This window comes from Saccoglossus kowalevskii, chromosome 19, assembly GCF_978046115.1.
Source record: "Saccoglossus kowalevskii chromosome 19, keSacKowa6.1, whole genome shotgun sequence".
NCBI classification, from domain to species: domain Eukaryota; kingdom Metazoa; phylum Hemichordata; class Enteropneusta; family Harrimaniidae; genus Saccoglossus; species Saccoglossus kowalevskii.
In genome coordinates, this window is record NC_140659.1 from 24,845,409 (window position 1) to 24,872,921 (window position 27,513).

The 27,513-nt window shown below is 34.7% G+C and overlaps 1 protein-coding gene across 1 annotated transcript in view; it reads right to left on the reverse strand.

Moving 5' to 3' along the window:
* Positions 1-1,550: 1,550 nt before the first annotated feature.
* Positions 1,551-27,513, reverse strand: part of LOC102805391 (mevalonate kinase-like) — a 30,111-nt gene continuing 4,148 nt past the window's right edge. The window contains exons 3-10 of the mRNA XM_085493615.1: positions 26,793-26,940; positions 25,516-25,640; positions 25,265-25,408; positions 22,589-22,661; positions 20,243-20,333; positions 16,073-16,189; positions 7,428-7,581; positions 1,551-2,161 (exon numbers count right to left, since the gene is read on the reverse strand). Of these exons, the coding sequence (XP_085349741.1) occupies positions 2,007-2,161; positions 7,428-7,581; positions 16,073-16,189; positions 20,243-20,333; positions 22,589-22,661; positions 25,265-25,408; positions 25,516-25,640; positions 26,793-26,940 (1,007 nt within the window). The 3' untranslated portion in view covers positions 1,551-2,006. The remainder of the gene's footprint in view (positions 2,162-7,427; positions 7,582-16,072; positions 16,190-20,242; positions 20,334-22,588; positions 22,662-25,264; positions 25,409-25,515; positions 25,641-26,792; positions 26,941-27,513) is intronic.

Genomic DNA, 27,513 nt, shown 5'->3' on the forward strand with positions numbered 1-27,513 from the left:
ATTCTATAATCAGATCTGTTCCGAACCTTAGAAGTAGTGACTGTTTTACAATCATTCTATAATCTATAATCAGATCTGTTCTCCTGAACCTTAGAAGTAGTGACTGTTTTACAATCATTCTATAATCAGATCTGTTCTCCTGAACCTTAGAAGTAGTGACTGTTTCACAATCATCCTATAATCAGATCTGTTCTCCTGAACCTTAGAAGTAGTGACTGTTTTACAATCATTCTATAATCAGATCTGTTCTCCTGAATCTTAGAAGTAGTGACTGTTTTACAATCATTCTATAATCAGATCTGTTCTCCTGAATCTTAGAAGTAGTGACTGTTTCACAATCATTCTATAATCAGATCTGTTCTCCTGAATCTTAGAAGTAGTGACTGTTTTACAATCATTCTATAATCAGATCTGTTCTCCTGAATCTTAGAAGTAGTGAGTGTTTTACAATCATTGTATAATCAGATCTATTCTGAACCTTAGAAGTAGTGACTGTTTCACAATCATTCTATAATCAGATCTATTCTGAACCTTAGAAGTAGTGACTGTTTCACAATCATTCTATAATCAGATCTGTTCTCCCGGACCTTAGAATTAGTGACTGTTTTACAATCATTCTATAATCAGATCTGTTCTCCTGGACCTTAGAATTAGTGACTGTTTCACAATCATACTATAATCAGATCTGTTCTGAACCTAAGAAGTAGTGACTGTTTTACAATCATCCTATAATCAGATCTGTTCTCCTGAACCTTAGAAGTAGTGACTGTTTCACAATCATTCTCTGATCAGATCTGTTCTCCTGAATCTTAGAAGTAATGACTGTTTTACAATCATCCTATAATCAGATCTGTTCTCCCAAACCTTAGAAGTAGTGACTGTTTCATAATCATTCTATAATCAGATCTGTTCTCCCGGACCTTAGAATTAGTGACTGTTTTACAATCATTCTATAATCAGATCTGTTCTCCTGAATCTTAGAAGTAGTGACTGTTTTACAATCATTCTATAATCAGATCTGTTCTTCTGAACCTTAGAAGTAGTGACTGTTTCATAATCATTCTATAATCAGATCTGTTCTCCCGGACCTTAGAATTAGTGACTGTTTTACAATCATTCTATAATCAGATCTGCTCTCCTGGACCTTAGAATTAGTGACTGTTTCACAATCATACTATAATCAGATCTGTTCTCCTGAACCTTAGAAGTAGTGACTGTTTTACAATAATTCTATTGTCAGATTTGTTCTCCCGAACCTTAGTTATTTATTTATTTACTAACACACAACATCCCCCGGAGGGGATGAAAAGGGTTACAAATCAGATATTAGTAAAAGAAAAATAATCACATAAAAAGTAAGGGAACAAAAAGGCATTAAAAAAAAAAAGATAAAAATTTGTATACAAGGAATGTATTACTGGCTTAGTTTATGAAGGTGCTGCTGTCTTGTATTAAAACAGTTTTTTAAAGATTGCGCTAAAGGAATTGACATTTTCTCGTCACTTAGTAATGATATGAATTTATTTTCATTACTAAATTTGTCAAAATTTGGTATACGTTTATTAGCTACAATGTAATGTTTTAATCTTATTTCATTGTAATGAGGACAATTTGTGACAAAATGTTGTTCATCTTCAACATGGTCATTGTCGCACATATTGCAGACTCTGTCTTTAAAATCCAATCCTGTATGCCGGCCTGTTTCAATTTTCAGACAGTGGTTGCCAAGTCTAAATTTTGTTAAGGATTTGCGAAGTTCACTGTTTTTCATAATTGTTAAGTAGTTTTCTTGTTCTATTTTGGTTTTAAAAAGTTTGTAGGTTCTTAGTTAACCTTAGAAGTAGTGAGTGTTTTACAATCATTCTATAATCAGATCTATACTTCTGAACGAAATTTAAAGACAAACAATTTCAAGCATTAAATTATCACCTAAAAATAATATTATTTTCATTCCAACAATCAGAAAGCTTCCATGTTTCTAAAAATCAAATAATAAATAATGTCTTTCAAAGTTCTTCATTAAAAGAAGAGTGAATTGTAAAGTTAGATGGTATATCTTTATGTGCAGTGACTCCTCTTCCTCCAATACTGGTTTCCCAGCAACCCATGTCTAGGTTTGAAAGCTGCTTCTGTATTTCCCTCAAGGTATTTGCTTCAGTGCCTGCAAAAAAACATAGTTAAATGCTGGTTACCTTGCACTTCTTAATTTATTCAAGAGAAATACTTGAGTAAGCTGAACGTTCACTTGTTTACTCTCTCAAAAATGGGTATATACAACTTTAACAGTTATTATTCCTAAAACATTGGTGTATTATCATGTGAAACAATTGATGTTGAATATTTAAATCTTATTTCAGAAGTGAATTCATGTGTATTTGTACAAACTAAAATTTATGTAGACATGCTTTGCATATTTCCTGAAATTCACATGAATTCAACCATAATACAACCATATGAATGATTTAATATTTGTTTTTATTTTGATCAATATTTTTCAGTGGTCGAAAGTTAGACATGAAGCAAAGTGATTAGGTGTGAGTGTCAGTTTGAATCATACATGCAGTACATATTTCTTATTGGTCTTATTTACTTTTTATGTCAGCAGCTACTATGAGTTCACACATAATTTTATGTTGTTCGGAAGATGAAAAACTGTTGTACATCATGCATCCAAGACTAAATAAAATTGAACTTGACTAACTATTTATATTTAATCAGTTACATCAAAACCACTGAATCTGTCATCAATATTAACTGCATAGATTACTGTAGAGAGAAAACTTTCAAAAGCTGGTGTACATTTATAGAGCAAGGCAATAAATACAATACAAGCAGCCTCTCAGCTGAGACAACTCTGCTGCTAGCAATGCTCATTGCTCATTGCAAATAAAGAATTAAAGATATCATCACAAAATGAATAAATCTGAGATCGATTCACATGAGATACCTATATGTATAATATCAAAGCAATCAAACTTTTCAAACTTTTACCCAAAATGACAAAAATATTCATCAAAATTAGAGAATTAAAGATATCATCACAAAATGAAAAAATCTGAGATCGGTTCACATGAGATACCTATATGTATAATATCAAAGCAATCAAACTTTTCAAACTTTTACCCAAAATGACAAAAATATTCATCAAAATTAGAGAATTAAAGATATCATCACAAAATGAATAAATCTGAGATCGGTTCACATGATCACATGAGGTACCTATATGTATAATATCAAAGTAATCAAACTTTTACTTAAAATGACAAAAATATTCATCAAAATTAGAGAATTAAAGATATCATCACAAAATGAATAAATCTGAGATCGGTTCACATGATCACATGAGGTACCTATATGTATAATATCAAAGTAATCAAACTTTTACCTAAAATGACAAAAAGAAATTTTTATGATTATATGGCCTTTGTGAGACAAAATTGCATGAAAGTCGCTGACACTCCATGTCTTATAACATTCCCTAGACACATGTAACATACCCTAGACACATGTCGTATAACATTCCCTAGACACATGTCATATAACATATCCTAGACACATGTCATATAACATACCCTAGACACATGTTGTATAACATACCCTAGACACATGTTGTATAACATTCCCTACACATGTTGTATAACATACCCTAGACACATGTCATACAACATACCCTACACATGTTGTATAACATTCCCTAGACACATGTCATATAACATATCCTAGACACATGTCATATAACATAGCCTAGACACATGTCATATAACATACCCTAGACACATGTCGTATAACATTCCCTAGACGCATGTCATATAACATATCCTAGACACATGTCATATAACATACCCTAGACACATGTCATATAACATACCCTAGACACATGTCATATAACATACCCTAGATACATGTTGTATAACATACCCTAGACACATGTCATATAACATACCCTAGACACATGTCATATAACATACCCTAGACACATGTCATATAACATACCCTAAACACATGTCGTATAACATACCCTAGATACATGTTGTATAACATACCCTAGACACATGTCATATAACACACCCTAGACACATGTCATATAACATACCCTAGACACATGTCATATAACATACCCTAGACACATGTTGTATAACATACCCTAGATACATGTTGTATAACATTCCCTACACATGTTGTATAACATACCCTAGACACATGTCATATAACATACCCTAAACACATGTTGTATAACATACCCTAGACACATGTCATATAACACACCCTAGACACATGTCATATAACATACCCTAGACACATGTCATATAACATACCCTAGACACATGTTGTATAACATACCCTAATACATGTTGTATAACATTCCCTACACATGTTGTATAACATACCATAGACACACGTTGCATAACATACCCTAGACGCACGTTGTATAACATACCCTAGACACACGTTGCATAACATACCCTAGACACATCCCTAGACACATGTTGTATAACATTCCCTACACACGTTGTATAACATACCCTAGACACATGTCATATAACACACCCTAGACACATGTCATATAACATACCCTAGACACATGTCATATAACACACCCTAGACACATGTCGTATAACATACCCTAGACACATGTTGTATAACATTCCCTACACATGTTGTATAACATACCCTACACATGTTGTATAACATTTCCTAGACACATGTCGTATAACATATCCTACACATGTTGTATAACATACCACGGACACATGTCATATAACATACCCTACACATGTTGTATAACATACCCTAGACACATGTCATATAACATACCCTAAACACATGTTGTATAACATACCCTAGACACATGTCATATAACACACCCTAGACACATGTCATATAACATACCCTAGACACATGTCATATAACATACCCTAGACACATGTCATATAACATTCCCTACACATGTTGTATAACATACCATAGACACACGTTGCATAACATACCCTAGACGCACGTTGTATAACATACCCTAGACACACGTTGCATAACATACCCTAGACACATCCCTAGACACATGTTGTATAACATTCCCTACACACGTTGTATAACATACCCTAGACACATGTCATATAACATACCCTAGACACATGTTGTACAACATACCCTAGACACATGTTGTATTACATACCCTAGACACATGTCGTATAACATACCCTAGACACATGTTGTATAACATTCCCTACACATGTTGTATAACATACCCTACACATGTTGTATAACATTTCCTAGACACATGTCGTATAACATATCCTACACATGTTTTATATCATACCACGGACACATGTCATATAACATACCCTACACATGTTGTATAACATACCCTAGACACATGTCATATAACATACCCTAAACACATGTTGTATAACATACTCTAGACACATGTCATATAACACACCCTAGACACATGTCATATAACATACCCTAGACACATGGCATATAACATACCCTAGACACATGTTGTATAACATACCCTAATACATGTTGTATAACATTCCCTACGCACGTTGTATAACATACCCTAGACACACGTTGCATAACATACCCTAGACACATCCCTAGACACATGTTGTATAACATTCCCTACACACGTTGTATAACATACCCTAGACACATGTTGTATAACATACCCTAGACATATGTCATATAACACACCCTAGACACATGTCGTATAACATACCCTAGACACATGTTGTATAACATACCCTAGACACATGTCATATAACATACCTTAGACACATGTTGTACAACATACCCTAGACACATGTTGTATTACATACCCTAGACATATGTCATATAACACACCCTAGACACATGTCGTATAACATACCCTAGACACATGTTGTATAACATACCCTAGACACATGTCATATAACATACCTTAGACACATGTTGTACAACATACCCTAGACACATGTTGTATTACATACCCTAGACATATGTCATATAACACACCCTAGACACATGTCGTATAACATACCCTAGACACATGTTGTATAACATTCCCTACACATGTTGTATAACATACCCTACACATGTTGTATAACATTTCCTAGACACATGTCGTATAACATATCCTACACATGTTGTATAACATACCACGGACACATGTCATATAACATACCCTACACATGTTGTATAACATACCCTAGACACATGTCATATAACATACCCTAAACACATGTTGTATAACATACCCTAGACACATGTCATATAACACACCCTAGACACATGTCATATAACATACCCTAGACACATGTCATATAACATACCCTAGACACATGTTGTATAACATACCCTAATACATGTTGTATAACATTCCCTACACATGTTGTATAACATACCATAGACACACGTTGCATAACATACCCTAGACGCACGTTGTATAACATACCCTAGACACACGTTGCATAACATACCCTAGACACATCCCTAGACACATGTTGTATAACATTCCCTACACACGTTGTATAACATACCCTAGACACATGTTGTATAACATACCCTAGACACATGTCATATAACATACCCTAGACACATGTTGTACAACATACCCTAGACACATGTTGTATTACATACCCTAGACATATGTCATATAACACACCCTAGACACATGTTGTATAACATTCCCTACACATGTTGTATAACATACCCTACACATGTTGTATAACATACCCTAGACACATGTCGTATAACATATCCTACACATGTTGTATAACATACCACGGACACATGTCATATAACATACCCTACACATGTTGTATAACATACCCTAGACACATGTCATATAACATACCCTACACATGTTGTATAACATACCACGGACACATGTCGTATAACATACCCTAGACACATGTCATATAACATACCCTAGACACATGACATATAACATACCCTAGACACATGTCGTATAACATACCCTAGACACATGTCGTATAACATACCCTACACACGTTGTATAACATACCCTAGACACATGTCATATAACATACCCTACACATGTTGTATAACATACCCTACACATGTTGTATAACATGTCATATAACATACCCTAGACACATGTCATATAACATACCTTAGACACATGTCATATAATATACTCTAGACACATGTCGTATAACATACCCTAGACACATGTCATATTCATGTAACATACCCTAGACACATGTCGTATTCATGTAACATACCCTAGACACATGTCGTATTCATGTAACATACCCTAGGACACATGTCGTATACATATAACATACCCTAGACACATTTTCACTGCTACAAAATTTCCCTCACACAAAATTTACAAAACTAATGTGGTTTCCAGTGAAATGTGAATGCATACTGCAATCTGTGGTGCTTATTTATTACAAATATATCAAGACTATTCTCACCAGGTGCTATTAGTGTCAGTGCACAGCCACCTCCTCCAGCACCCGTTAATTTGGAATGAAGTCCATGTTTTGATGTAATCTGAACTACTTGCTCCAATGATGGATGAGAAACACCTAATATTCCCAACAAACTTTGATTTATGTCAATCAACTCCTGAAATACAAAAAACAACATATGCAAATTTATGTTAATCCCTGTGAATAGTAATAATAATAATAATCTTTATTGATAAACATATCCTTAATTGAGATATTGTACGTGATACAATAAAGTTAAATGTTGAAAGTTAAAATGAAATGTAAAAATAACAAACAAAAAATTAAAATTAGAGAACAAAAACAAAACACAAAACAAAGCAAAAACATTTTTTTTTTTTCTTTTATGAGGCAGCTGGTAATTTAATGTAGTTTTCTCTCATTAAGAAGCCTTGGTATACAAATTTGACTAAATTAATATGTTTTTGTCGTTTGGTTTATGTATATTTACTAGTTTTTCTTTCTTGTTTTGTTTGGTTGGTGTTGCAAGAAATTTGTTTAGGCTGTCTTTTCTTAAAGGGAACCTCAATCCAAACAATATAATGAACTCCCAAGAAAAAGCTCCATAAATGTAGGAGAATGCAATTTACAGTTTTGTTGTATCACTTTTCATTCTCTAGATATTCCACTTTTCATCAGTATTACGTAGTCAGCCATCTTGATTTTCAAGCAAAGGATTATGGGTAAAGTATGACATCATAGAATCTGTTGTCAGAAATTGAGAAAATGATTTCATCTATAACTTCAAAAGTTGAACTTTAAATTGGCTGAAAGTTTAGAACAGGGTTGTAGCATACATGTACTGGTACCATCCATGCTTATAAAATAGTTGTAATGGAAACAGAACTGAAAATATTTATTTTTATGTTTTTCTACCAAATGCTAAAATTTCCTTATATTGTATACAATTTACCAACGTGAGTAGGTTATATAGGTGATATATCACATGTTGAGCACAAAAAGGGGACAAAAAAGTGACATTCTATATTTCACAACTAAAATATTGATTTTTATTTTTTTAACGTTTTTAACAATATCTTCACTTTATGTGTATTTGTAAAATTCCAATTTCCATTACTATAATTATATACATGAGTAATATGCACAACGAAAATTTGAACTAATTCGCATCAGTATTTCTCATGTTATAGATGAAATAATTTTCTCAATTTCTGACAACAGATTCTATGATGTCATACTTTACCCATAATCCTTTGCTTGAGAATCAAGATGGCTGACTACATAATAACGATGAAAAGTTGAATATCTAGAGAATGAAAACTGATATAAAAAAGAGTGTAAATTGCATTCTCCTACATTTGTGGAGCTTTTTCTTTAGGGGTCATTATGTTGTTTGGATTGAGGTTCCCTTTAATGCATCATAGTGTGAATGTTAGGAGGAAATGTTTTTCATCCTCAATCTCTCTGTTCTGGCAAATTTGACATTTTCTATCTTGTAAGGCGTGGTTTGTATATATGCCCTTCTCAATTTGTAGAGTATGTGCACTTATCCTTAATTTTGTCAATGCTGACCTATGGAATGGATTTTTGACTACTCCAAGATAACTTTTGAGTTCAATTTTCTCTGTAAGTTTAGTTTGTTTCTATGATTGCCTCCTTTTTTGTCATTGAATAGAAATTGATCACAGTGACTCTGAAATGCCTGTTTTATGTTCTCCTTGACTGTGGTAATAAGTTTGTTATTAGTTTCAGAAGTGTGGTTTTTCCAGATGTCATCCTTGTTTATCAAATTTAAAGTTTGTTTGATGCTTGACACCCAGTTTGGTGTGCCAATTTTGTTTAGTTCGATACCTAGTCTATATGCCTCATTTAGAAGAGTGTATTCTAGCTTCTGTGATATTTTTATCCAATATTTTACCATCTGAATTGTGTCTAGTAACAATGAGAGGATAGCAACCCAACTCCATTAGGCATGCTATTGTTAGGTGATTTGCAATTTACTTTTAAGAGAAATTTGCAAAATTTAATGTGAATTTTTTCTGCTGGGTTATTAGTCCCCGTTCGGACGAAGTCTGAAAATGGGAACTTATATTTCGGCCTCTGTCCGTGCGTCTGTGCGTCCGTCCGGAGTCATATCTCAGAATCCCTTGGATCGATTCTGCTCATTCTTTGCATGTTTCTAGTACTTTGTGTAGGACATATTCACATGCAGTGGTTTAGCGATTCGATTCAAAATGGCCGACTGGCAGCCATCTTGTTTTTTGAAAATGTTGTATTTTGGACATGCTTTGTCAGTTTTCATTCAAACTTGGTACATAGATTATACATGTTAGGATACATGTCCATGATGATTTGATTTCACAATTGGATCAAAGATGGCCAACTGGCAGCCATCTTGTTTTTTGAAAATGTTGTATTTTGGACATGCTTTGTCAGTTTTCATTCAAATTTAGTACATAGATCATACATGTTAGGATACATGTCCCGACCATCTGTGAGTTCTTGAGTCTGTCCGTCCATCTGTTCGTGTGTCCATTCGTCTGTTCGTGCGTCAGTCTGTCCAGAGTCATATTTCAGAATCCTGTGGGCCGATTCCGTTCATTCTTTGCATGTGCCTAGTACCTTATGTGGGACATATGCACATGCAGTGGTTTAGTGATTCGATTCAAAATGGCCGACTGGCAGCCATCTTGTTTTTTGTAAAATGTTGTATTTTGGACATGCTTTGTCAGTTTTCATTCAAACTTGGTACATAGATTATACATGTTAGGATACATGTCCATGATTGGATCAAAGATGGTCGACTGGCAGGCATCTTGTTTTTGTTTTTTTATGCAGTATCTTGGACGTACTCTGTCAGTTTTCATTCAAATTTGGCACATACATGTACTTTATACATGTTAGGATGCATGTCCATGACAATTTCTTTCAAAATCTGGTCAAGGATGGCCGATTGACAGCCATCTGACTTTTTGGCCTTACTACTATATTTCCACAATTTATGTACCATTTTCATTCGTATTTGGCACATACATCATACATATCAGTGTGTTTCATAATCAGATCAAAGATGGCCGAATAACGGCTGTTTTTATTTTTGGCCATATTACTACTACACGGAACACGTGTTTTGATGTAAATAAACAATCTGTTGTATACGCCACTTGGAACTAAAGTTTCAAGGACACGCTCGCGACAACCCCTTCGCTTTAATATGACAAGCACAAAGAGAACTTTCAAAAATTTTACAGGGACTGTGTCATTTTCAATGACTTGTTGTTGTTGAAAATATTTTGTTTTGATTTAATAATGTCACCATGATTTATACCGGGTACAAATACTCTAAGACCAAGACATATATGCAAGCTACATGTAGCATTCTTGTAGTTACTGTTTTCACTATGTACGGTAGTCGCAGTCACTTGCATATATCATATCACTGTAGTTGCAGTTACATGCATAATCAGATCAAAGATGGCCAAATAACGGCTGTTTTTATTTTTGGCCATATTACTACTACACGGAACACGTGTTTTGATGTAAATAAACAATCTGTTGTTTACGCCACTTGGAACTAAAGTTTCAAGGTCACGCTCGCTACAACCCCTTCGCTTTAATATGACAAGCACAAAGAGAACTTTCAAAAATTTTACGGGGACTGTGTCATTTTCAATGACTTGTTGTTGTTGAAAATATTTTGTTTTGATTTAATATTGTCACTGGACCAGATCTCAGTGCAATACAGTAAAACTGGTTTTATAATAGAGTCAAACATTTTAGATATGTTTTAATGGGGATATTTATGTCACTGTGTAATAGTTGTTTTACTTTAAAACTTTCAAAGCCCTATTTGTTATATCATCTTGTGCTTTATGGAGCTTGCCTGAACTACTTAATTTGACTCCCAGGTAGGAATAATTAGAAACTGTTTCAGGTTCAACATTATTAATATGAAATTCATGCTTGGTGAGTTTTTTTCTTGTTTTATTGAATATAATAACTTTGGTTTTTGATATGTTGATGTCCAGTTGCCATTTTTCACAATATATATTTAAAGAGTTTAAAGCATTTTGAAGATCTGTGTTTGATTTAGATAACAGAAGTAGATCGTCTGCATAAAGCAGGCAGGAAAGATTACTATTTAGTAAAGAAGGAGAATCTGTGTTTATATTTTCTAAATGTTCTTTAATGTCAGTTAAGCCATTTTTTTAATTTTATACAGCTTGATGAGCTAGTGTAGATTGATTGGATGACTTTGTGAAATTATCCTGAAATATCATTTTTTAAGAGTTTGTACAAAAGACCTTGATGCCAAATTGAATCAAATGCCTTTTTTGGAATCTATGAAGCAGGCGTAACATGTTTATTTTGACTTGCGTGTTTTGTAATGATTTGTTTTAATACAAATATATGATCGCTTGTACTAAACTGTGGGATGAATCCTATTTGTTCTTTGATTAGAAGTCTGTTTTTTTCAATGTGTTAAAATAATCTATTTCTTAAAGCTGATGTGAAAAGTTTACTAAGTGTATTTAATAATGTTATGCCACGATAATTACCTGGGTCCGATCTATCACCTTTTTTAAAGATTGGACTAATTATTCCACTTTGCCAACTGTTAGGGAAATGACCACTTGTAAGAATTAAGTTGAAAATAGTTTGAATTTGTTCTATAACAATGTTTCTACTGACTTTAATCATTTCATTTGTGATACTGTCTGTACACGGTGATTTGCCATTCTTGAGATTGCTAATTGCTTTCTGTATTTCAGGTTGGCAAATTGGTGCATCAAGTTTCGTTGTACGGGATGTGTTCTGTTCTAAGTGTTTTATCTTTTCATTGATAACTGTCTCTTTGGCTTCATTACTAGTCTTTCTTTGAAATGTTTATATAATTTACTGCTGTCAATATTTTCATGAGTCTCATCTTTGTTGTTATTTTTAAGCTCTTTTATGAGGTCCCAGTATTTATTTGGGTTTGTTTCACTAAAACTCTCAAGTTTATTTAGTATTTCATTTTTGTATTCTCTTTGTTTCTTTTTAACCAATTTCTTATATTGTTTTTTTTGAATTATAACAATGTATCCTTAACTGTTTATTATAGGGGTCTTTACTTAGTTTTATTGATAGTTTGTGAACATCATTTTTGAAGTTATTTAATTCTTTAGTATACCATTTTTGTTTTCGAGGTTTTTTAATATTTGCCTTCAAGTTTTTGTTTGTTTTCATAATTCTTTTTTTTAAGCATTTACCAGCTGCCTCATGATAGATGTTTGATAACATTGCACAAGCAGCTTCAATTGATTGTTTTGAAATATCAAAATTTTCTTTGTTCAATGTATCTATTAATGTAAATACTTCTTTACTTTGTAAAGTACTGTAGAATTCATAATGTGAATCCTTATTCCAAATGTAAGTAACAGCTGGTTTATATACATGTAAATTGTTAGTTATTTCAGATGAATCTCTATTTAAATGACCAGATAATGCGTTTGTTTCTAGCCTAAAAGAGGTTTTAAATCTAACTGATGTTTATGAAATACTGTAGAATACTTTATTTTCGCTTGTAATTTATTTTTTTTGCTATTTTCGCTGAAGGGATGATTCCGTGAAAATAAAATCCAGCGAATATACTTTTTTTCCTATATTTCACATTAAACTCATGAAAAATCAGTGAAAATAAATTCCAAGCAAAACGCCCAAAATGCCTTTTCAGCGAAAATTAATTCCAGCGAAAATAAAGTATTCCACAGTAGTTTAACCTTGTAGTATAGGGAGTGGCTTACAATAGTGTAATCAACAGTGCTACTTCCTCTACTCTGGTGACAGATAAATTTACCAACTGTGTCACCAATGCACCTTCCATTGAGAATGATTAGGTCTGATGCAATACACAGGTCTACAAATAAATTACCATAATTATGTTTGATTGTCATGTCTTATGAATTTCTTTTTTTACATGTCACATTTGCTTGTGATACGCAAAAGCCTGAATCATCAAATGTGACAGTATCCTGATCATTTTTATTATGGGCGTCAGGATAATTGAGCCACATTTAGAGTATTTTGCAATATCTTTTTCTAAGAGCTGGAAGAGATTTGACTCTTTCCAGCTAAATATGCTTGATGACTCTAGACTTAAATATAGGGTACAAAGGAAGATATCACGGTATAGCTTGAAGAAATTCTTATCAAAATGTACCCATATAAAATCCTCGCAGCTACTTTCCATAAGTTACAAGTTACACTATGGGGGGGGGTATTGGATCTATAATCATTAAGTTATCAGGGTTGGTCTTCCATGAGATCTATAGCCACTAAACAGCTAACTACATGTACCGGCCGGCGCGTGGTATTAGACTTATTCATAGTTATTAAAACTGATATTCAAATTTCTGTGATTTTCATACTACCGGGGTATAGTTTTATTTTATGTTAATATTCATAAAACTTACATCAAAACATAGGGTCATGGAACTATTTTTGTGTGAAAAATGGCTAAAAACAACAATGTATGAACCTTTTGGTTTTCATGAGAAAATGATCTCATTATATCTGAAAACATTATTCAATGATATATAGTGATGGTTAATTCTGATTGATAAGGATTATTAGGAGATCTGAAATTATACATGGATTACACAGATTTTTCTAAAAAATTTTTCTAGAACCATGATTTATACCGGGTACAAATACTCTAAGACCAAGACATATATGCAAGCTACATGTAGCATTCTTGTAGTTACTGTTTTCACTATGTACGGTAGTCGCAGTCACTTGCATATATCATATCACTGTAGCTGCAGTTACATGCTGCCACACGCTCTACTACAACATCTCTGTTTTCATTATTAACAATAACCCTTTATACAAATAATGTATTTCAGAATGTTGATTTTCTGATTTTTGCAATTCTGACGTGTTGAGGCAAAAGCATTTTTTTTCATGTCTTTGTTTCCTTGAGTACAGCTACATTGTAGATTGGTCACTGTGTGTCCACAAGTAGCAACAAGAAATAAAAAAAAATCCATTTAGGAAGTTTAAATGCAATCCCAAATTAGAGAGCTACCTACCGGTAGTTATGCTAAAAAAATTATGAGCTCCATAATTCACTTTTAAAGACTATTGCCTCAACATTGAAGTAGAACACAAAAAAATCTCTTTAAAAGATATAAGTTCTAACATGTGCAACCAAGGTCATATTGAGGATGAATTTCATTTTCTAATGGCCAGAGGCCAAGAACAGACAAATACATCATTTTGAGTCTACATCAAACCAAAATTACCTAAAAATACTAAATGCACATTACACTGAATAATTTGTTCAAGAAATGTTGTTCTAATCTTTGTGTTTCTAAGTTATAATGTGGCACGCACAGACACATAACTTTAACTTTATTACACAACTGCAACATTGGTGGGTGTTGTATGGTAAGGATACAGATTAGAAAAAACAAACACAAATAAACAAAAACAAGAAAAGTTTCAAAATATACAAACATAACTAAAGGGTATATATAAAATATGGATTCACAATTAGGTTTTATAAATTGTTTTTTAAGTATTTTGCAAGTGCAGTACTACTATTTATAATGCAAGTAAATATTAGAGAACATACAAATTATTCAAAGTAAGTTATAATATGGAAAATTATTTGCAAAACATCTCAAATTTCAGCCTCAGGAAAATGCTTTCAAAATTCTGTCTGAGTGACCACAACTTAGAAATAGAATTAGGTAGAAGAACAAAGCCCAAAATAGTATTAGAAAATACACATTGTAAAAAATGTAACACTGAAGCATTAGGGAGATGAAAAACATTTCCTGATATTTTGTACTTGCTATATAGAACAAAGAAAAAAACTGTTTGATGAGTGTGTAATAAATATTTACACAATGGATGTGAATTCCATATTTAAAAAGATTATAGAGAATAACATAGCCTTAGCAAAATATTTGAAGAGCACAATTTTTAAAACCACAGAAAGTAATTAATTTATTTTTTCTTATATTTTACTAACATTTTATTTTTATCTCTTTTGTATTGTACGTTTTTTGTATTTATGTTTCCTACCATACAAAAACCCTCTGAAGGTTTTTAGTAGAGTAATAAAGTTATTAATAAAGTTATTATTATTATATTTCAGTTAGTTGTACTACACATTCTTAATTTACAGTCTTATAAGAGGAAATTTCTTTCTTGAGTGAAGAAGCAACAGTCAAGGATGAAATGTTTTTCATCTTCTACAGTACCTATGTTGCATTTTTTACACAATCTGTAGTTTGCCTCAATTCTCTGGGATTTTCTCCTGCCTAACTGTTCTTTGTAATGTAGGCTAATTAAACATTTCTTGGTAAGGCATGCTGCAAATCTAGTAATTCGGTGTGAGTAGTCATGGTTGGTAGTGTGCTGAAAAAACAGTCCAATGTAGTACAGTCCAGTGATGTCACTGGTAACTGTTGTAGTTTTGTAAAGATTGGGTTGTGCAGTGGTACAATTAAGGGCAACATTATACCACAATATCGTATTTGCTCTTTTAGAAGAGCATCTAAAAAGTAAATACAGTAGTCCAAGAATATCAACAAAGCAACAAAAATGTCATTTCAGCCTGAAAATTTAATGTGTAAAAAATGATGATAACCACTCACTTCAATTTCTCTATATATATGATCACAATCTTTCTCTTTCATGTCTTTAAATAAATTCTCACATCGGATAGAAATACCATCGATAGCATCAAATATAGGGTTTATAATGTCTGGATACTGTGAAAATAAAAAAATATAAAAACAAAAATTGACAATGTAGTCCAGTCAATTTATGGTTTGACCCATCACAAATTGCAACAGAAATAATTTCTTCACAATACATTCCGGGGAGGTGCCTAGATTGACATACTAAAAGTCTAGGAAAATCTAGGCTTCCGAAATATACCTAATGTATATTCAAAATGGCCGTTTGGTGCATTTCTATAACATGGAAAAAAATATAACTATTAAGACATATCTTTAATTTTAGATAAATTTTTTTAGATATTCAAGTTGCTGCGATATGGTTTGGTGTTTGTGATTGTGAAACATTTGATTGAATAACAATCACATTTGCATAAATCCAATATGTCCGTCAAAATAGTATCATTTAAATGTGCAACCTCGGGCGGCCCCTCGGAGTCTGTTCCTCGCCGTGCGCCACAGTGTTGATGGGCGGACCTTGGACCCCTGTGAGATAGAGGCCTTAGGGTAGGTCAATTTTATGCTCAACCTTTAGTCTGAAGTCAAATCTCGCGCCCCAATTGTATCCATTGGTTCCTCCCCTGACCCGGTACCACAATTTGGTTTTGGTCCGGTGGGACGGGCAAAAGGAGTGGCCGCATTCATGGAATATTTCGACCGGTTAGTCAGAAACAATTCAGGCACTGAGAGCAGAGCGGCGATCCTCAACCTTCGAGTTGTGGCCAGCCTACTGGAACAAATTGTTTTGCGCTGCCAGCATTCTGAAGTCTCAATGGCAGAACGCACTAGCCTCCTAGACCAGCAGACACAGCCATTGGTGGGACACCACATGGCTAAGCAGGATATCTTGCAGTGTCATCTGGCTCTTGTGGCAGGGGCTGCCTCTGTACAGCGGACTGTGTTTTTGTCTGTTTTCACAGGGCGCATCACCGCCTCAGTATGCATACGCACATGAGAATGGAAGAAGCAGTCTCGGTGCTTCAGGATCCCACTGACCAGTTGGTACAGGTGAGACCCGCAAGCCAGTTTGGCTTCTGCAAAGGGCAAGCGGTAAGGACCCCAAGCTGAGAAAACGTAATGACTAAAGTTGGCACCCACTGGCCAGAAGTGGCCAGGAGGCAAGCAACCCGGCTCTTCCGGGGGAGGGAAGAGTGGCGACGCACCCCCCAGGAAGAAGGGACCAGGTGGTGCCCCCTCTTCTTCGGGGGTCGCCTACCCAGCTTGCAGGGGAAGCAGGTTTAATGCTTCCACTTGCGACAAAGGGGATGAGCATATGTTCGGCGGGAGGCAGAGTTGGAACCTATCGACTTCTACAGGCCTCATGGGGTCTCAGAGAGATCAGCCCAATGTGGAACCGCCTAACTTGTGGAGTCAGCGCGTAACCGATCCATGGACTCTCCTGGTGGCGATACACGGTTACAATATCCCGCTGCAATCTCCACCCCCCCTGTCACCAGCTCCCATTCGAGGCACTACCAGGGGACTCTGACTCTGACAGGAGGTAGATAGTTTGCTTACAAAGGGCGCTATACACAGGATAGAGAACCCGGCATTAAGTCCGAGCTTCTACTCACAAGTATTGGGGATTTCAAAGACTACAACTGAGACTACAGGTAGCTGTGCCCCGTTCTGGACTTAAGAAGACTAAATAAGTACATTTTGTTGTGTGTGTATGAGCTTCCTGGAAACGCAGAGCACCATATCATTCTCCGTGCTGTGTTTTTACTGGTTAGCCTTGCTAGAAGGTGAGCGATACTTACCCGCACATACCGATACACCCAGTACACATCAACGTGTACCTAGATGGCTGGTTGCTACACAACCCAACAAGCAAGGCAAGGCAACAGTAAGGCTAACACCAGATTTTCTAGACAGATGTGCTTCCTAATACATCAAGCAAGTCCCACCCTCAGCCAACACAACAGTTGGTGTTCCTGGCCAGGGAGTTCAACATGGAGGTGGGCTTGGTACAGTCGCCGCAGGCCCGTTGCCTAAACGACCTAGCCAAAGCCTAGTCAGTGCTCCCTCTGTGTCCTTCTGAGAACTAATGCGGATCATCGGAATGATGTCAGGGGTTTGCAGGGTAGTTCCCCCAGGTCGTGTTATAAAGCCACCCGTTATAGCACCAGGCTCTCTTACGGGAACTGGACAGGTGAGTAATACTCTCGTACCAAGCAAGGGATGCCTTGCCCTGGTGGTCGGCAATTGCCAACCTCAAGCAGGGAAACAGATGCCTCTCTCACATATTAGGGAGCGCACCTATTGGACAAACAAGCCCAATGGAAAATATGGCCCCTGTGTTGGATTCAGGACTGCCATATCAACTGGCTCGAACTGAAAGAAGTGCGCTTATCACTACTTCGAGACCACAGAGTCTTGCTTCGCACAGACAACTCAGCGGTGGTCCATAGCTACGAGGAGGGGAACCAGATCCCCATGGTTGTCAGTCCTAGCGGAGGAAATTTTCCTTTGGTACCTGGAATACAATGTGGAGCTAGCCACACACCACCTTCCAGGGGGGGGGGGAGAAACAGTCAAGCGGACGCCCTTTCCTGGAGGCTTCGTCTCCAGAACGTGGAGTGGCAGATACCCCAATAAGTAACCTCTAGACTGTTTTTGTGGTGGGACGGTCCAAAGTTAGACCTATTCACCACACTCTGGAACGTCAAGCTCATGACGTACTCAACACTCCTGCAGACTCCAGGAGCCTTGGCCAGGGACACTTTGTGGACCCACATTGACGTGTACGCCTTTCCTCCCTTCCCGCTATTTATGGGGTACTTGAGCACGTCTGCACTTTGACGCGGACGGTGCCGATTGGGCCAAGCAAGGTCTGGTTTCCACTACTGTTGGAAATGTTAGTCGAAATACCAGGGGTGCTTCAAACCTTCCAGATCTGCTGTCCCAACCGGAAGGCTCTCAGTTGACTCACTCAGAGTGAGCTGCCATCCTCCTGGCCAGGGTGAACAGTGATCTCACCAACACAGCCTAGCCTGCAATTGACGTGCGTACACTGATTGGTGTAGTGGAAGGGAGATCCCTTTGTTGGCCAGACAGCTGACTTTTCGTCTATAGTTTGAACGAAATTGACTTGTATTTTCAGCGATTGTTGGCTATAGGTCATCCTTGTCACCCATCATTGGGATTCTCCGGGGACGAGGCTAGCCGGTTGTCCTACCATTAGGAGACTGTTTACTGTTTAATCAGAGGTCTAGACCCCAAACGAGGAAACCAACCAATTGGAACTTATCAATTGTGTTGGCCTCTCTAAGCAGTACCACTCAAACTTTTGACATGGAAAACAGTCTTCCTACTCACCCTCGCCTCAGGTAGGCGTTGGGTGAACCTTCTCGGACCGGTGTGTCGCCTTTATGGACAATCAAGTCGTGATAAAGACACGGGTTTCTCGCCAGGAAACAAATTCCAGGACACGATCCACAATCGATCATCATTCCTGTAATGACTGACAAGGAGGCAGCACCTGAATTTCTTTTGAGGATAGTGAGATGCAACTTCTCCACAGACTGTCGCAGTCTCAGATGTACCTCCCTTTGTACAAAATTATTTCTTCCATCTCAGAAAAACATTTGTTAAAATGATATATACAAATGTAACCCAATAAGTATGATCCTGAATCCTGATACAAAGCCCTGTTTATTCTGGACATGCACATTTACAGACTGTGATTTTAGGGTTTTAGACAAAATGACCATCAATTTGACCAAGTCAGACAAAAGAACACAACCTATGGTTTTACTTATGAGAAAACAAAATGGCCGCCAGTTGGCAATTTTGAAAAAAAATATGCAAAATTGCAATATGCAAAATGGCTGTCAATTCAACAAATTTTATTTAATCACAAAATAACCTACACTAAAGTACCTGTATACAAACTGTGCAAAATTTGACCAAGTCAGACAAAACAACACCACCTATGGCTTTACCATAAACAAAATGAAGAAAACAAAATGGCCACCAGTAAGCCATACAAAATCGCTTCACAAGCAAGGAATATAGCTATGCCTCTGTGCAGTATCCCATCATACACTGGGAAAGAAAATGGTTTTACATTCAATAAATACTCACCTTCTCCAGTTTTTTTTTCACATTCGCAACTAAAATCTTTGTAATTCTTGGTACTCTGGTATTCACCAATAAAATTCTCAATTCAGGTACTCTGAAAGATAATACAATTACCATAAGATTTTGTCAATGTTGGTAAATTTGAGATTCATTCATATTTTTTCTGAAAAAATATTGAATCATTTGAACATGATTTTCCATATTTGTTCTATTTTAAAAATACCTTCATTACAAGTCCATGTAACCCAACAATTGCATTTGTTGCATAATGAATCATTTAAATATTACTAATTTTGACCATAGAAACACCTCTGTAATTTATGTAAGTGCATATGCAACTAAAAGAATAAAAAAAAATTGTGATCTTAAGTAAGGCGTATCAAATGAAGAAATTTTAAAAAGCTCTAAAATATTTTGCAAACTATGTTCTTGTATAGTAACAAAATATAGGCCAGGTCTGGAAATTTGACAAATTAATGTAATAATTCATACTTTTTAGACATCAGTTAGCATATTATTATGCTACTCAGAATATTCAACTGCACACAAAAAGTGACCATGGACAAATGGAGAAAATGATTTGTGATAGATATTTTAAAATAGAAACAAGCAGCCTCTCGGTTGAGATAGCTCCGCTGTTAGCAATGCACATTTCAATTAAAGAACAGAAGATATCATTAGAAAATGAACAATATGCATAGTATCAATGCTTATGGGACTTGCTGTTTTCAACAAGAATTCAAAAATATCATTTTTCACCATAAATGATTGTGGTTTTTAACAAGAAGTCGAAAATATCACTTTTTACTAAAAATGACAAAAATATTCACCAAAATTAGAGAATTGAAGATATCATCATGAAATGAACAAATTTGAGAGTGGTCCACATGTAGTGCATATATATGTAATATCAAAGCAATTGGACTTGCGGTTTTTAACAAGAAGTTGAAAATATCACTTTTTACCAAAAATGACAAAAATATTCACCAAAATTAGAGAATTAAAGATATCATTACAAAATGAACAAATCTTAGAGAGGTCCACATGTAGTATCTATATATGCAATATCAAAGCAATTGGACTTGCGGTTTTTAACAAGAAGTTGAAAATATCACTTTTTACCAAAAATGACAAAAATATTCACCAAAATTAGAGAATTAAAGATATCATTACAAAATGAATAAATCTTAGAGAGGTCTACATGTAGTACCTATATATGTAATATCAAAGCAATTGGACTTGCGGTTTTTAACAAGAAGTTGAAAATATCACTTTTTACCAAAAATGACAAAAATATTCACCAAAATTAGAGAATTAAAGATATCATTACAAAATGAACAAATCTGAGAGAGGTCCACATGTAGTACCTATATATGTAATATCAAAGCAATTGGACTTGTGGTTTTTAACAAGAAGTCGAAAATATCACTTTTTACCAAAAATTACAAAAATATTCACCAAAATTAGAGAATTGAAGATATCATTACAAAATGAACAAATCTGAGAGAGGTCCACATGTAGTACCTATATATGTAATATCAAAGCAATTGCACTTGCGGTTTTTAACAAGAAGTCGAAAATATCACTTTTTACCAAAAATGACAACAATATTCACCAAAATCAGAGAATTGAAGATACATGTATGATCATGAAATGAACAAATCTGAGAGAGGTCTACCCAAGGTACATATATACAAAGTATCAAAGCATTCAGGCTCGTAGTTTTCAAGAAGAAGTTGAAAAAGTAAAACATTGACACGGACGACAGACGACGGACGACGACGGACAATCACTCATATGATAAGCTCCGCTCGACAAAGTCGACAGCAGAGCTAAAAATTAAAACCTACTTTAAGCTATCCAAAATATTGGTTTTATAATTTTACTAATAATAATAGATCACAAAAAAGGGTGAATTATGTTTGCCAGGCAAGTCAATGAAGCAGCTGTTACACACTTTGAGATACCTGTAACAAGCATTACACACAAGATCATTCAATTCAATTCACATCTAAAACAATAACCGTTTTCAGACTAGTACACAAACTTAGTTTTTTTATTGTAATAAATATCTGTTGTTCATAGAAAACAACAAGTATACAGAGGCAGTGCACTAACACAACATGGATAAAATACAGGCTGACAAATGGTATATTGGACAGGAAATTAAGCAATTGAATACATCCTTGTGAACTTTCGTGGTCTTCATTACAAAATTAACCTCAGAGAACACACATAGATGATTGTCCATGAATTTGTTATTAGTCCTAATGAGTTGCTGACTACATGTAATTGTATCAGTACAATTGAATTATGCATTAATTAATACGCTCTGAAATCTTATTTTACCTTTGCAGTGGGGTTATTTGGGGCACCATCTCACCATCCGTGTCCTTGACTCTTTTGAAATGAATTGCACCACCTGAGAAAAAAAAAATGTGTTTGAACTTGTAATCTGTTGTTTCCAAAAGCTCATTACACTTAATTAGGCTGTAATTGTTTTTGCTGTTTTATCAATAATTAGTGCAAAAATTGTATAATCATTTAAGCATACCTGAAAATAAATATTGCTGAAAACTAATGAGATAAAAAGACACACAGCGTTTCATACACAAATTTGTATACATTGTACCATCTGCATCGGGTGATGTGCCTTTTATAACATAGTACGTCCTGTGACTATAATTCCATTCTCACTTGTTAAAGGACAGTACCAGCCACGCCATGCATGTATGAGATTGTGCATATATTTATTTTAATTCCTTGAAATATACATCAACACATTCCAATATCTGGAATTACATACTTATAAACCTTCGTTACGCAACTTTTTTTCAAACATGCACAATATCCAAAGTTGTCATCTTTGTTCGTATGAGACCCATAACTTACACATATATAGCCTGACAACCTCTGTTCTTTACCACAAAATCAAATAGTCAAATGCAATATTAATCAAAGAATGCTTAACTCCTGTGTACTGAGAGTATTGAAGGTATATTGAAAATTAATTCAAAATTTAAAAATAGGCTTTCAAACAGGTAGCATGGCAATTAATAGTTGTCTGGTTCTTGAGATAATGGTGGAACAGACATACAGACATACATACAGACAGAGTTAAAAATGGTCCTTAGATTTCCGATGTGACAAATCTGGTTACAGAATTTAATAATTAGTCAAATAATCTTTCAACCTAGTGACATTTGTTCACTGAGCACAGGATTTGGACTTGGTGGTTTCTTGTGAATGCATTAACTATGAAGTTGGTTTTCACCTGGTTACAATTTCACAATCAATTATGGAATTGTATTTGAATCTTGTTCTATTTCTCCACATTAATTCCTACACAGGTGCTATGTATTGACAGCCGATATATATTCAGTACTCAGAAATGATGACAACATTAGCAGACGATAAAGGTCTTGTGTTTGAACATCTGCCATTTGGTTTCACCATGATAATAGTTTTATTAGATCTCATATCACAGATACTTGAATGATCAGCTTGTTTGTAAACATCCAGCGTGTACAGTGAGACAGTAATGTTTGTCAAAGGATTATCCCTTGTTGTGTATTTGCATAACAATGGAAGCCATGTCTTCTGAACACTCCAGCCGTACGGGACTCAAAATGCCAGCGTTTTTGTTCAATTGTCACACTCGCGTTTGAAATTATTCGTTATCTGACAAGTTTAATGAGTTCTATGATATGAGTGGTTAATAAGGGACGACGTCAAAAGATCGATGTCGGATAAAAAACTTAATTCCTTTTTTTCCAAACCCCCCTACCCCCCACTGAAACTTAATAGATGAATATCGGTCATGGCGTCAGACTACATTCACCATTAAATACAAATTGATAATCGGACAGTAGTATTGCATAGCAGTTGGTTGTCGGGTGGGTGTAAAAAGATTTTACAAATGCACCTCATTTGACGCACAGATTTACACTCGAACCAAACCATTTTTCTGTTTTTTTTCCCTTTTCGGTTATTTCTGTCCATGATTGGATAGAAAAAAAAAAACGAACTACAAATACTCCTAGATTTTTTTGACTTCAATAAAAAATAAAATCATTTTTGTAGGATGGAAACTTTTTGAGGTCAAACCCCCCGCCCACACCCCCAAACTAAAGGAAATAAGTTTTTTATCCGACATCAATCTTTTGACGTTGTCCCTAAGTTTGGCCATTCTTAGTGTATGTTTATAATAATGCAGCAGATCAGAAGTGTTTTATTATCCCAAATAATTTTTAACGTTTTTCTCAAGTTTAAGTTATAATTTCATACAACTCATTTAGATCATTGTCAAATCAAGAGCAATTGGGCTAGGACATTCAAACTCGCACTTCTTGCGATGGTGCATTTGGTATTTAAAAAAAAATATTTCATCACTGATTAAGTCTGTCAATGGTGCTAAGTATAAAATAATTAGGGAACAAAAAAAAACCTGCATAGCAATCAGAAGAAATATATGTCGTTTGATTATCAAGGCATATTTTAATAGACTTTATTAAGGACAATGCATTGTGTAAATTTCACTCGGAAATTCTACAGTGTACTTTTGCAATCGTGGATTTAGTCATTTTTACAATGTTAGCTATTCTTGCTGTCATGTGGTAATCATGTAAACAATGACTGTTTAGTTTGTGCGAATTTGTCCCTCTATACTTAGGCTTTCAAAAGGCATATACTAACATATATGGTTCTGAATGAGATAATAGTCAGAGAAAGCTTTAATCAAGAATGTCATCAAACCCTGCTCACTACCTTAAGCCTGTGACAGTTAAGATGTAATATGAATGAAAACATGTATTTTTTTAATGATACAGCATGGTCTGAGGCGAGATTATAACAAATTGACATTTTTTGCTGACATTAATTGAGCTGTTTTGTCATTATTATATTATCATTTACATACCAAAAAATGTCAAACTTTCTCATGGTGATAATGAAGTAATCTATTCGTAACTAATACATGAACAGCTTGAACATAAAAGACCTGTTTTATTTCTCACCTATACTCACCATATGTACTGACTGAGTTATCAATACCAGACGGTGTTCCATGTATAATTCGTTCTGCTTCAAATCCCCATTTATTAATCAATTCCAAATCATCCTTTGTCCATTTCATGTATTTATTATCATTTTCATCATTAATTGGAGTCACTAAAATAAGACAGAAAAAGTTTATGAAATTTGCAATGTACCAAAAGGTGAAAATCTGTTCTAAAGAAAATACAAAGTTAAACAGGAATGTATATATCAACACTTACCAACCCCACTGTAGGTAAGTAACGCAGCAGCTAAGCTAACAGAATATGCAGCCGATGACCCAAGACCTGATCCAGTTGGAAGATTGGAAGTAACTTTAACAGATAAAGACTGTAATCCATCTTTTCTGTAAAATTAAATACAACATTTATTTCAGTCACATGATTGTACCACTATTTCTTTGGTGTCTACAGCCCACTCTTGAAGACTAGAGTAATATGGCTACTGTTAAAAACGTAAAAAATCTGCAGATGTGATTTAATGACAATCAACACTGACATAACTAATTATAATATGAGGTTATTAAGAGAATACTGCAAAGTATGCACAAAGACAGAACAGTGGGAGTATCAACCGACGCGCAGAAGATGTCTATGCACCCGTGTACTGTCTGAGTGCATACATTTTTTCTTCCCAGGAACACATCACGGGAATGCTAAAACCCAAAACGTTCAGTACAGAATCAGCGAACTTCTTTGTGTGGAGTCTGGTCAAATCCTGGGGGCAGTCATATTTGTTTTTATTATTATTAGAGGACGTTCACGCACATAATCGTTCCATATTTGGAATTTGAGTTTCCTAATATGGTAGGATGAAAATACCCAGTGCAATACCACAAAATTACAGCACACTGTAATTTATGGCGTTTCGGTGAAAGATGTATTATTAATAATACTTAAATACCTAACTCAGATTCTAAATGTATCTTGGTTTAGAAAATGTTTTGTATCACTAGACTGAGGAATGTAACAAAGTATATACAGTATCAATAACTTCGTTTTTTAAAGCAGGTGCTAATCATAAATAAAGTGCTGTGCCACAGAAACCATATTTATGTTTTGTACAACCTGACAGTGTGACTGTGTCCTTGACATTATATGGCTCATTTATCCTGTTTACCCAAATCAAGGTTACCCCAAAGTCACAGTGTCCAGTAGTAATATATCTTATATGCTATGGGGTTCAAAGCCAAGTAGAAAAATGTAAGATTGTCATTATAGATCTATCAATCATAGATAAGATAACAGCTTTATTACAACCGTGTAGAAAATTTTACATTTCTAATTTGTTGTTTAAAATGTAATAAAGTTAATAATGAATAACTAAAAAAGTAAGTAGGCGAAAGTTGAGTAAATAAAAAGTTAAATAAGTGTGACTTTTGTTTGTTCATTGACTGTGGCACAGCAATGACAAAACTATCAGTCATTGGTTTTCTCTAATTTAATGAAGTATTGAAAACAAGATGAAAAGTAAATGATAAGTATTCAATAAAAATTACCTTTTATGACTCATAATAGCCAAATAAATATACAGAAATGAAATAATTGCCAAGTTTTTCAAACTAACTTCTTCTTCTGGAATGTTGGCTAATTTCTTTAGTTTTGATAACAAGTCTTCCGTAACAGGCATTGGAGTAAAAAGATCCCCTGAAATGAAAATGTACAAGTATTTAACAAAATAGTTTTGGTATTCATGAAAACAAACATGCTGAGGCAGGTGATCAGAACAACCCGTAAAACTTGCTATGGATACACTAATTACTCTTTTTATAATTAACAATATAACTTGGCTACAATTTAATCCAATGATTGGATTTCCAAGACGCTTAATTACCGTATGAAGTTATTCTATGCTGCTGTTCACAAACCCAGAAATAAATACATGGTCACCAGTACTTTTCACACAATACACAGGTCAAACATACATGAGATAATGATAATGATTGATTTACCATTGCATCCATTCTCAGCATATCTATTTCTTATGAAAATGATACGTTGGCTCAGTTTTAATTTAAGATTATTCAATAGTACAACAAGATATACAATTTTAACGTTTAATAAATAATATAATTTGATATATGCACTAATGGTTTGGATTTACAAAATACCCTCTGAAACATTCTATCATATATGGCAAACTTTACCAGTATATTATAGTTTTAAAGTTAGACCTTATTGGAGAGGATATGGTGGAAAACATGTACAATTTTTATTTCT